The sequence below is a fragment of the Rana temporaria genome, chromosome 4 (assembly GCF_905171775.1).
Source record: "Rana temporaria chromosome 4, aRanTem1.1, whole genome shotgun sequence".
NCBI classification, from domain to species: domain Eukaryota; kingdom Metazoa; phylum Chordata; class Amphibia; order Anura; family Ranidae; genus Rana; species Rana temporaria.
In genome coordinates, this window is record NC_053492.1 from 453,381,888 (window position 1) to 453,394,797 (window position 12,910).

A 12,910-nucleotide genomic window follows, 5' to 3' on the forward strand; every position below is an offset into this window, starting at 1 on the left:
AAAGACTGAGTGATACTTACCAGCATATTTTCTCTGCCTTTATACCTTGTTGGATTGCTGTAAAAATGCTCTGCAAAGCCCGGTTTAACGTGAGCGCCTTTGTACTGTCAAGGACAGAAGAAAATATTTTGGTTATTTTTTTATAACAAACTAAAGGAGATTTTCCACTTCTAGTTTGCTGACACAATGTACATTAAATACTTCAGTAAAAAATACATGGATTGAATTTTGCAGGGATCGGCAGAGATTCGATCCATGTATTTGCATGCCGATTGTCCCCAAGTCGATCCATAAACCAACTTAAAGGGCTTGTAAAGAGCAACCTGGATCCTCCTCTTAGGTCCCTCTTTGCTGATCCTGGCCCCTCCCTTCTGCCGATTGCCCCCACAGCAGCAAGCAGGTTGTTATAGGGGGCACCAAAGCCGAGCAGCTCCATATGTCCATTCAGACACAGAGCTGCCTTTTGGCCCTGCCCCCTCCATCTCCCGATTGGAGAACTGACTGACTGACAGCTACGGGAGCCAATGTGTCTGAGCCAATCAGGAGAGAGAGTCCCAGACGGCGAGGGACTCATGGACATCAATGGATAGAGATGGGACTCCGGTAAGTATTATGGAGTGCTGGGGAGGCTGCTACACACCAAAGGCATTTATCTTAATGCATTAAGATAAAAAAACCTTCTGACTTTACAACTCCTTTAAGTACAACCATAGCCACTATTGTGACGTGTTTGGCCGGCCAGGTAAGCTCACTCACCAATGGTGCAAGAAAAGAAAATCCAATCATCCATGTGCTTCCTAAGGCTTGATTCACACATATTCATCTTTGTGCTTTTTGCAGATTTGCACTGCAGCCCATTTAACATGGTTTTCTATGGAACACGTTCTATAGATCAAATCTGCAAAATGCAAAAACACTAAAAATCTATAGGTGTGAATCAGGCCTTAAGCCTAGTACACACCATTTGTTTTATTTCTGTTCAATCCAAGGGGTTGAATGGGAAAAAAAACAAAACAAAAACACACGTCAGCTCCAGTTGGAGCCGATGTACCAACGTTGTGTTCCGACAGGGGGATGCCCCAACCCCAACAATTGCGGCACTACCTCACGTGTGGTTTGAACACAGTTTACATGTGCCAGCGTGACTTACGCAAGCGTTCGCTTCTGCGGCCAAGCACAGAGGGAAGGGGCGCTTTAAAAAATGTTTTTAATTATTTTACTTATTTTTACACTGTCCATTTAAAACATTTTTTTTTGGATCACTCTTATTCCTATTACAAGGAATGTAAACATCCCTTGTAACAGAAATAAAAAGCATGATAGGGCCTCTTTAATGTGACATCTGGGGTCAAAATACCTCAGATCTCACATTTATACCTAATAAGCAATAAAAGAAATTGTCCCTTTAAGGCACTCGGGCAGCAGTGACGTTTGACGTCGCTCCAGTCATCCATTGGCATAGAGTCGAGGCCATCATTCCCTCACTCGACTTCCTGCCCATCAGGGGAAAACAGCGGATATTCTCCGTCGCTACCGACGTATCCGTAAGCAGTGAAGATGATCGGGACGCGGCGGGTGGGAAACTCTCCCACTGCAGATAAAAGTGATCTTGCAGCGAATCCGCTGCAGAGACCACTTTTATCTTGAAGCGGACCGCCCGCCGTTGAAAAAAAATGCCTGGGTTATGGCAGCCATCTGCTGCCATAACAACGGTATTTAACGTCAAAGTAGCAACGTATATTCACGGTTTAGCTCCAGCATATTTAAGATGTGTGCATTGAACAGCCATAACCCTTTTCCATTAACAACTTAAACCACTAATTCATGCTACATTTAAGAAACCCAAGTATAGATCTTTATACCAGTTGTTGAAAACTCTCCTTCCAGGGGTTTGGAGGTTCATATTCTTCAGGGTTAATCTGATAAAATTTCCCAGGTTCTGGATGCATCATAGGCCTTGTATACTCAAACACTTCCATGTATAATCTTTTCCTGCCAGAGAAAAGTTGAAAGTTAACACAAGTCTTTATACAAGCATCTTAGGAAATGTGAGCCCTGCACTACAAAAAAAACAACACACAACAAGCTAATGTTTTTTTACTTGATAACCTGCACAGCAACCTAGAAAATTACAGATCTCACCTGTAGCACATCCGTGCATTCAGTTTACTCAAAAGGCAAAAAATAGGAATGGGTGGTCCATAATTTTGTCAGGTTGCAAGCACTAACCACATCATTTCATCACAAGACAAATATGAAAAGCAGCTGGAAACAAATTTCCACACAGAAAGAATTCATTTAGATTTCTGAGACGAAAAATACCTACTTGGAACACTGAATGTCATTTTATTGTTAAAGCAAGCTCTTTACTATAGTAAAGCGATTACTCCATACACTTTGTCACAATTTTGCATGCTATCACAACTATAGTCATGATAAGTACATTCGCATCTTTAGTGCATGATCTCCATTTTCAAAAGAATGAATGCAGTTACTACAGCAATTGGTAGCATGAAGAGGTCACGACAATCTTTATCAGTACCGGGCTGTAGTTTGAACTGCACAAAACAAAAGTGTTATTTCACGTGTGTGTCTATTATCCCTTTTTAACCAAATTTCAACAGTATTTTTTTCACTTATGGCTTACATAAGCAGCCCCAGCATCTAGGAGAACCTGCAGGTTTCTCAAGTCTAACAGATTTGTGCTTTGTCAGCTCCACACAAATGAATTCTATTACATTATTAAGGGGGGACGATCCTGCCAGATCTTTAAAACCTTCACCCTTATGCATATACCCAAGTAAAAGGCAGAGCTTTGTTTTTAGATGGATTTCTGGGGTCAAAGTGTCCAATTATTTCCATGGGAAATCCAAAAGATGCACTACACAGAAGATGTAAAAAGAAATCAACTGGTGCCAGCGATACAATTTACACAGCTAAAAGGCCATGCTTAGTCCGTCCATAGCTGTGCAGTGAGTGTAAGAATCTCCAAGCCAAGACCCAGGTAAAGCAATGACATCGGTCATACATTAAAGTGATAAAGTCTCGCTTTTTTCCCCATTTAAAAACAAACTAGGTATACACAGAGCCGGTAAGGTATGCTCTGTGTAGTAGTTTTGCACCGAGCAGCCCAAACCCTCCTCTTCTCGGGTCCCTCACCGACGACCCTGGCCCCTCCCTCCTACCGAGTACCCACTATAGCAAGCGGCTTGCTATGGGGGCACTCAAGCTGCTGCTCTGTTGGGCCTCTCCTCGGCTCACCGACTGACTGAGACAATGGCACCCCGCTGCTGTCTCAGCCATTGAGGGAGAGTCCCATACAGCCGAGGCTCTAGTGCAACATCACTGGATTGAGAAAGGGCTCAGGTAAGCATTAGGGGGGCTGCTGTACACAAAGTTTCATCTTAACTAGTTAAGCCCTGAGCCTGTTTTTCAGATTCGGTGTTTACGAGACTAAAACATTTTTTTTTGCTATAAAATTACTTAAAACCCCCAAACATTATATATATTTTTTTCTAACACGCTAGAGAATAAAATGGCAGTCATTGCAATACTTTTTGTCACATCGTATTTGCGCAGTGGTCTTACAAGCGCACTTTTTTTGGAAAAAATTCACTTTTTTAAAATTAAAAAATAAGACAATAAATTTGGCCCAATTTTTTTATATATTGTGAAAGATGTTACGCCGAGTAAAACCATACCCAACATGTCACGCTTAAAAATTGCGCCCGCTCGTGGCATGGCGTCAAACTTTTACCCTTAAAAATCTCGATAGGCGACGTTTAAAAAAATCTACAGGTTGCATTTTTTGAGTTACAGAGTAGGGCTAGAATTATTGCTCTCACTCCAACGATTGCGGCGATACCTCACTTGTGTGGTTTGAACACCGTTTTCATAGCGTTCGGTTCTGCGCGCGAGCTCGACGGGGCGCTTTAAAAAAAATTTTTTTTTCCGTATTTTTATTTATTTTACAATTTTTAACACTGAAATAAAAAAGATAAAAAAAATATCACTTCTATTCCTATTACAAGGAATGTAAACATGCCTTGTAATAGAAAAAAGCATGGCAGGTCCTCTTAAATATGAGATCTGGGGTCAAAAAGACCTCACATCTCATATTTAGGCTTAAAAGCAAAAAAAAAAATGAAACTGTCATTTTTTCAAATGACAAAAAAAAAAAAAATGTTTCTTTAAGACGCTGGGCGGGACTGACGTTTTGACGTCACTTCCGCCCAGCAGAGCTATGGGGACGGGTGAAGGAAATTTTTCCCCTCACTCGCATCCCCAGTCAGCCGCCGAGCGCACCCGATCGCCTCCGCCACTACCGACGGCTACGGTAAGCGGCGGTGGGCGCGGGAGAGGGGCCCCTCTCCCGCCACCAATAACGGCGATCTCGCTGCGAATCCGCTGCGGAGACCACCGTTATCGTTGACAGGACCGCCCACTGAAGAGATGAATATATCGGTTGTAGCAGCAGCTGCTGCCGTTACCGAGATATCCATATTTAAAGTGCCGACGTCCAACGACGGTGGGCGGTCGGTAACTAGTTAATGAATAGAAAGCATTAGTATAAAAAATAAATAAAAATTCTGACTTTAGAACCCATTTAAACAAAACCAGGAAACAAAAAGGGAATTTTTACTTCTCTTCAAATGCAATACCCTTGAGTACAGTACAGGCAATATATTCATGCACCATGGTTTATAGGTACATACTTTCAGGTGATTAGACATTGGCAAGCTTTAGAGGACACACCCACCCTGGGGGACCCCCAGTTCCCGCAAGTGGAAGTGGGGTGCGTTTTTGAGAGAGTACACAGCATCTCGGGTGTCAACCATTCTTGTAAGTCCTTGTGGCAAAAGGGTGGTAGGAAATACCCGAGTATCTTATAAAGGGCTATAGGCAGGGGTGGTAGTAATTCACCAGTGGTGTAATGAAACACCAAGTCATCTACCTGAGACTAAGCTTTGAATGGTTGGATTTTAACTAAAGTTTAACACTTCATAAGTGAATCATTTTTACACAAATTCTCAGTTTTCTAATAGCTGTAACGTAGAATGAATACAATTCAGTAAACTTATAATAAATGAGGCTAAAGTTTCAGTCCAGTACAGGGTGAACGGGTCTTAACTGTCCATGCTGCTAGTCCCTAAATAGGGTTCAGGCTTTGCCCATCGCCAGTAGACATATCCCCGGAGGAGTCTCCAGGGTCTGAGTCCCATACAGATGGACAACGGCCCTGAACCTGTATAGCACCCTGTGGCCAAGTACACAAACTGCACGGAGTATTGAGGTGACTGGCCAAGCAGGATTTAGGACAGTGATGGCGAACCTTGACAACCCAGATGTTTTAGAACTACAACGCAGAGTGCATGAGCATAATGGGAAATGTAGTTCCAAAACATCTGGGGTCCCAAGGTTCGCCATCACTGATCAAGGGCCTGAAGCAGTATTACAACCCATGTCTATGGTGTGGGGTCTAGGTATGGCACATGCAGTTTTTCCAGTGTACAGTCACAGCAGATTCCATGACGCTTAAAATGTATTTCACTTTTGCAGTCAAATTTGAGAAAGCCCCAAAATATTTGTTATGTGCTCCCATTCTCAGAGCATACCTGAACTATTTTTTTTTGCAAATGTTTTATTACCTTTTAGATGTTTCTTTGTGAAAGGTGTTATGAGAGACTGCAAGCATTTCTAAATTTAGAGTAAGTCTGTCCCAATAAAAAGGGTTAGGACGGGCTGAACTTCCTCCCAATAACATACAATGAAGGTGGTAAGCATCTAAATTCTCTATCCTAACAAAAGGCTAAGAAGCGTCCAAATCTAGTTTACATTTGAGAATGAGATCTGCCGGTACAGACATGGTTGATCATGGCAAACACAGCTGCCTAGCCACCTCGAAACAAAGAAAATAATGTAGGATTTTTTTTTCGTTGGAGTTATTGGAAAAGAAAATCTGGAGATGTATGGGGATTTTTTTTTTTTTTTTGAATCACGCTTACCCAGGTGGATACAGCATCAGTCCAAATTGCTCAGTTCTTACAGTTCCCGAGCAGAGAGCTGCTGACTGACAGTCATCGGCTCTCTACTCTGCACCCCCAAACCCTCAGCTCACTGGAGCACTGGACAGGAGGGGGCAGGAGTGGCTGGCTCAGGCTCTTAGCGGCTTGTTGCGAGGCCGAGCCAGATCCCGACTCCATTGTCGCAAACTCGCCCAAGTCTGGACCGGCTCTGCAACGTCAGGCAACATCGGGCTTCAGCCAGATGTCTGCTGAAAATGGGTAATCGAAGCGCAGAACGAACTGCACCCTGTGAGCCACAGGAGAAGCACAGCCAAACGAGCCTTGGCTATACTTCGCCCTTAAGTTACATGAATGAGAGCATGTAGAAAACAGAGATAATCCCAATTTGTTGCAAAGTGGAAATACATTTTAAAACAACTGTCTGCAGGAAAATAAATTATTCACATTCAGAAATTAAAGCCAGTGATTGTCAGATTAGGCAAACCGTCAGAATTTGTAACGGAAAGGGACGTTCTGTCGCCTCCATCTCGCTACACCCCGCACACCTCCACAGGAAGGATACACTGAGGAGACGACAAGCAGACAACTTGTTACACTTACCAGAGTTTTGGATTTCAATACAGCATTTCGAATTCCGACGGACTGTTTAGATGTTGGATTTTAAAAGCAGCGGCAAGCCTGCTGATCTCACAGGTTTGCCAATCCGACAGAACACCGCTGCTTTTATAATGCAACATGTAAATAGTCAGACAGATTTCTATATACTGTATTCCACCATATAAGCCCCGTTTACTGTTAAAAATAAGTGTGAAATGCAAAACTCCAGTGGATGCAACAAGATGTCCGCTTTCCCTTTCTCAGTGTATGCTTACTGTGGAGGAGTGCTGGGTGTGGCATGATGGAGGTTGTAGTATGAATGTAGCCGAAAGTGATCTGACCATGCATACAGTTTTCACCACTGTCAGTAACCAGATGTATCTGTCTTGGGTTGTAGGGAGAAGTGAGAACAAAGCAGAAAAGTATGGCGGAAATTTTCCAGCAGATATACAAATAATATACCAAAATGTGTCAGAATCTAAGAGTACAAAACCCATAGTCTTGTAGCAACCTTCCCTAAGAAAGGATTTCCATAATCTCAAACAAACACTTACCATAAAATAGGGTCATTTGCAAGTTCACTAAAGCGCTTGCACACACAAGCTGCTCTGCAGAGGTCCTGCTCCAATAGGTAAGAGAAGATCTTCAGCATAACTTCATCTGGCAGCTTTTCCTGAAGGTATTGTTCTGCGGGTGCTGCTGTTAAAGCATGAGAATAAGAATTACTGATGATTTCATACAACAAAAGAGTTTATAATATGTGGTAACAAAAACGTATCCGGTTACTGAAGGTTAAACCAGCAGTGGGCAGAAGAGGTGCAAGAAGCACAGATCCACAGACTGGATGAAGTAGAAATGGAGAGATGCCTGTCTGCAGGTACAGCTTTCTTTCCAGCAAGGACAGTGAGCAGAACATTAGCAACCTTTCCAAATCTCACTTCATACACCTGTAGGCATTCTACTCCCTAGTGCACAAACGCACCCCAGATAAGAGCGCAGATCACACAATGTGCGTTGAGTGCAGGTAAACCCATGTGCGTCACAATACACTACGTTATGGTGTGTTGCATTTTAATATGTACTTTTCTCCTCACTTTCTGGAACATGCACAGAGTTTACGGCAATGTAGAGGAGCCAGACGCGTGCAGACCTGCTGGTTTCCCTGTGCGTTCAGGCAGATTGCACCAACCAGTGTTGATTATGATGTCAAATTTCGATTTAGTCATAGCCTTTTGAGTTTTAGTCGCATTTTAGTCAACTAAAATCTTCAGTATCAAAACAAAAATATTTATTTTTGACAAACAGAAGTGCAACTTTAATGTGGTTGTAAACCTAGTAAAACCCACTTGAACCTACCGTAAAATCCTTTTATCTGAAGTCCATGGACGGACACAGCTTCCTTATACTCTTGACCAGGGTTGCCAACTTTTAGTAAATTTACAAACAGTTTGTAATGAATGTCAGTTACGGACATGCAGCCTACATGTTTGTAATGGACAATCAGGGACAGATGCAAAATGTACAGATTTTACAAACTGTTCGTAAATTTACTGAAAGTTGCCAACCCTGCTCTTGACTGTAGGGTTATGTTCCGTCTATTAGGAGAGGAGTCCTCTCCTAATAGACGAAACATAATCCTACAGTCAAGAGTATAGGGAAGCTTTGTCCGTCAATGGACGAAAGAGAAATAAGGCTTACCTGTAGGTACTGTAAATATTTCCTAAACCAGGTTTAGGATATATCATATACGCTTGCTCTGACGTCATCAGTAAATGCGTATTGAAGAAACGGCCTGCTCCTGCCGTTTGTTTTGGGCCGGTGCCTCACACGCACAGGAGTGACGTCATCGCGGCTCCAGCCAATAACAGCGCAGGAGCCTGCAAATCCAGAAAGAACTCCTGGAGAAGCGTCGCCGGTCACAGCGGTGTGCGGGGACCCCTGCAACAGCTTCGATCTTTCATAATCTTATATAATGAGCTAGTATGCGATCCATACTAGCTCATTATGCCTTTGTCTTACAGGGTAGTTTGCTTTTTCGGTTTACAACCACTTTACAGTTAAAAAAAAAAAAAAAAAAAAAAAAAAATTAACTATTGTCTGTGACGGAATTCTACATATTGCCTGAATATTAAAACTTTAAGTCTATTTGTTTATAATGAAAAAAAGTATCAAGTAACATCTTTATAAATAAAACCAAGTTTTGTATAAAATAACATTGCTTTTTGACCACTTTAGGTTGGATTCATTCTAATGCGATGCCAGACAGACATTGCATGTGATACGCCTGTTTTGAGTGATGAAAATGAAAGTAAAATTCAGTTTCCGTTGAGATGACTTGAATATGACTAAAACTAAACTGGCATAACAACTATTACGAAAATATTTTCGTCTACCAAATTAACACTGGCACAGACATACGCTGTGTTGCACTGAAAAAATTAGGGCTTGTTCAAAATTTTTCACAATGCAAAAAGTACTGTCCCTGAGCTTAGTAAATGAGATGAATATGAAATCACTTCAAATTAAACGATCATGTGCTAGCAACATATTTTTTCTGCATTGTAAGTGATTGGATGAACATTCTCAAATATCCCAAATACATCACGCAGACGGAATTGAAATAGTCATTTTACCAGGCAGGTCTTGGGATTTCCCAGATATTCTTGCACGCTTTGCTCTATGACCGAAGTTTTCAGTTGTCGAAGTTGAAGCACCCTTTAAAAATGAAACAGAGAAAGATTTAGTAGGCGGTCACCCCAAATATGTTAAATGCCATTAACAAAATGTAAACTAACCAAGAAAAATCTATAGCAATGTAGGCAAACTACAAAGACCACAACATGGCCACATAAAAGGTTACAATAATTAGAACAGCTTGAAGAATAAGCTGAGGCTAGTCCATTCATAACATGCTACAAAAGGTGAACTTTTCCTTTAAAGTGGATGTAAACCCGATTCATGAAATTTGACCTATATCTGTAGTTGTCTTTTCTCTATCCAAAGCACTAAAGCCCATGTCTTTCTGCTTCGTTCTTCTGTTATCAGCATAACTTCTGACATGTTCTCAGAAAACCGAAATGAAACCAGTCAAATATGCGTTGAGGGCTTGTCTATTCACAGCACAACTCTGCACATATCTTCCTTCCTTTGCCTATGTGGAAGGAAGAGGGGGGGGTGCCTTTTCTCCAATCAGCTCACACACCATGTCAAGAATCTATATCCAGTGCTGAACAGGAAGAAAAAAAATCTCCAAGATGTGCACTTTCTAAAGTACAAGGCAGATATACACGCAAAATGTATGTAGGGAGATTTGTTTCCTCCCTGTGCATCATCTGAGGCTGTTCACTTCGCTGGGTATATGTGAGGGTTTACATCCACTTTAAGTTGCAGCCAAATTCCAGCCCAAGCATTTTCGATTTATTTTGGACAGAACAGGAAAGGGTTTTAAAGCTACCAGCACGTCAAAAAAATGAATAATTATTAACTATTTGGCCATCATTACTAAAAGTATATTTGGCGCAAAACAAAACACTGCATCACAAAAAAACAAAAAACAAAAACAAAGTCCCCCTTTCACACGGTCGGACCGTTCAGGTCCGCCTGTCAGTTTTGTCGGCGGACCTGAACGCCCGCTCCATGCAAGCCTATGGAGTGTCAGATGTCAGCGGAGACATGTGAGCTGACATGTGAGCTCTCATCCGATCCATGGCGGATCGGATGAGATCTGATGAACGGACATCGATCCATAGGAGACAGCAGCGCTGCACAAGCCCCTCCCCGCTCAGTGAGCAGAGAGGGATTTGTCATCCACCGGCTCAGCAGAGATCTGCGGAGAGTTCTCCCGCTGAGCTGGCAGACTCCGTATCAACGGAGTCCACCTCGTGTGAATGAGAGCTAAAAACAAAACACACACACAGTGAAGCATGGGGGTGACAGTATTATGCATTGGGGTTGTTTTTCTTCAGATGGAACTGGGGCTTTAGTCAGGATGGAGGGAATGATGAATTTCACCTTTCAGCACAACAACGACCCAAAGTGTATCACAAAAATCAACAAAAGAAGGGTTTCACCAGAAGATCAATGTATTGGAATAGCCCAGCCAGAACCCAGCTTCTTGCTGCAAAGGGTAGTTATAGGTTGGGGGTGGTTGCCATTGGTTTGTCCAGCCAGAACCGAGTCACAATTAAAAATCTGTGGGGTGACCCGAAGGGGGCGGTGTATAGGAAATGCCCTCACAATCTGACATTTGGAACACTTTAGGAAGGAAGAGTGGGCAAAGATGTGCCATGCAGATGTGCTACCCCAAAAAACTGAATGCAGTCATAAAATATGAAGGTGCATCAAGTATTAGTTTGTGCATATTTATACAACCACGTTATTTTAAGTTTTTCATCCCCATCCCCCGCCCCCCCTTTAAAGATTTTAGTTTGTTTTAAATTGAATTGCACAGATTATAAAATCACATTAAAGATGAAAAATTCAGAAACACTTTATCTTGGACAAATTTTTTTTTAGATCTCAAAAACCTGACATTTTTACAGAGGTGTGTAGACTTTTTTTATCCACTATAACACTACTGATACCTGATTTTTGTTACTGCATGCATACAATTTTCTGGACAAACACAAGACTATTAAGAATGCAGAACACAAGATAAACTCAGTAGGTATGGTAGCTTGTAACATAGAATTATGAATGTAAATAGATTTTTTTCCATACGAGTGGAAAACTAGCGTGTTTTTTTTATACATATATGGTTGAGGTTTGGTTGCATTAAAGAGAAGCTTCAGCCTGGGAGAAGATAAATTAAAAAACTCGGCAGCTACAGTATTAGGGCACTTACCTGTCCAGGGAGCCCGTGATGTCAGCACCCCAGCTGATCTTCAGATCGATTCCTGGGTGCTGCCACTGCCATTCCTAGTAATGGAACCTGGCAGTAAAGCCTTTCGGCTTCACTGCTGGTTCCTTACTGCGCATGTGCAAAGCACGCTGCACTTTCTAATTGGCAGGATGGTTGGAGAAGGAGGAGGGGGCCAAACCTCCGGGTGATCGGGTCGCGGCCCATCTCCTGGAAGTGGTGAAGGGGACCTGTCCCCTTTCCCCCCTGAAAGGTGCCAAATGTGACACTGAAAAGGGGGGGGGGCATATAAGCGGAGGTTCCACTTTTGGGTGGAACTCCACTTCATCGATTGTACAGTGGAACCTTGGATTATGAGCAAACTCCGTTCCAAGAGAATGCTCTTAATCCAAGGCACTCGCATATCAAAGCGAGTTTCCCCATAGAAGTCGATGGAAAAGAAAATAATTTGTTCCCGCATTGACTTTATTGGCATGCCATAGCGCATGTGGCCAAAGATGGGGGGTGGAGGGGGCGGAGAGCCTTGGAAATACTGGGAAAGGCTCGGGGACACCTCGGCTGAACTCGAAAACAGAGTATTTACGAACGGCTCCAATTGGCTCCGCTCGGCTCCCGCACCTCTGGCCAAATACTGTATTGCACACCGCTTTGGCTTGAATCCTGTTCATTTTGCAAGACAACGCAGGTCACGATTTAAAAAATAAATAAAAAATGCTCGTATTGCAAAATGCTCGTTACTCGCAATCCGAGGTTTCGCGATAAAAGGTCATTCATTTATTTTAAATAAAAATCATGTCTATACTTGCCTGCCCTGTGCAATGGAGTTGCATAGAGTAGCCACGATCCTCCTCTCCATGTCCCCCCGCCGGTGTTCCTGGCCCCTCCCCTCTGTCCAATTCCCCCATAGGAAGCCACTTCCATCTACTTTTCCACTAGAATAATTGAACAAGCTAAAGTTGAAGACCAGATTCTGAGTGCTCCAGTTTCAGTAAATCTCCCCGTATAATTCACACACACACACACACACACACACACACACACACACACACACACACACACACACACTGTCAGTCTGATAACCTTTGCCCCTCACGCAACGGATTCAGAAAAGCTGGAAATGCATTATTTCATCATGGAATACATACATTTTACAGTAAGTGAAAGCTTTGGCAACACCAAGGGCATGATGCAATGACCACATGTGCCACAGCTGGATTTAGCAATCAAGTGATAGGACACTTCTGTCAGTGAAAGTAAACCAGCACAAAGTTTAAAAGAGAATCACATGATGAATAATAAAAATGCTTAACACATAGAAGAATACAAATCCCCAAAGAGCACTTCCAGCTATTTACAAATATTCACTATACAAATACATGCAAGCTTCGAAATACATCCAGGGATCAAAACGTACAATCGTTTTTAAACT

The 12,910-nt window shown here is 42.4% G+C and overlaps 1 protein-coding gene across 3 annotated transcripts in view; it reads right to left on the reverse strand.

Annotated features, from left to right (window-relative positions):
• Positions 1 to 12,910, reverse strand: part of FBXO11 (F-box protein 11) — a 107,467-nt gene that overhangs the window by 40,135 nt on the left and 54,422 nt on the right. For 2 of the 3 annotated variants that reach the window (XM_040351590.1, XM_040351588.1), the window contains exons 3-6: positions 9,257 to 9,338; positions 7,178 to 7,322; positions 1,863 to 1,992; positions 21 to 104 (exon numbers count right to left, since the gene is read on the reverse strand). In XM_040351590.1, coding sequence (XP_040207524.1) covers positions 21 to 104; positions 1,863 to 1,992; positions 7,178 to 7,322; positions 9,257 to 9,338 — 441 coding nt within the window. The remainder of the gene's footprint in view (positions 1 to 20; positions 105 to 1,862; positions 1,993 to 7,177; positions 7,323 to 9,256; positions 9,339 to 12,910) is intronic. The other variant, XM_040351589.1, reaches the window with a different exon arrangement.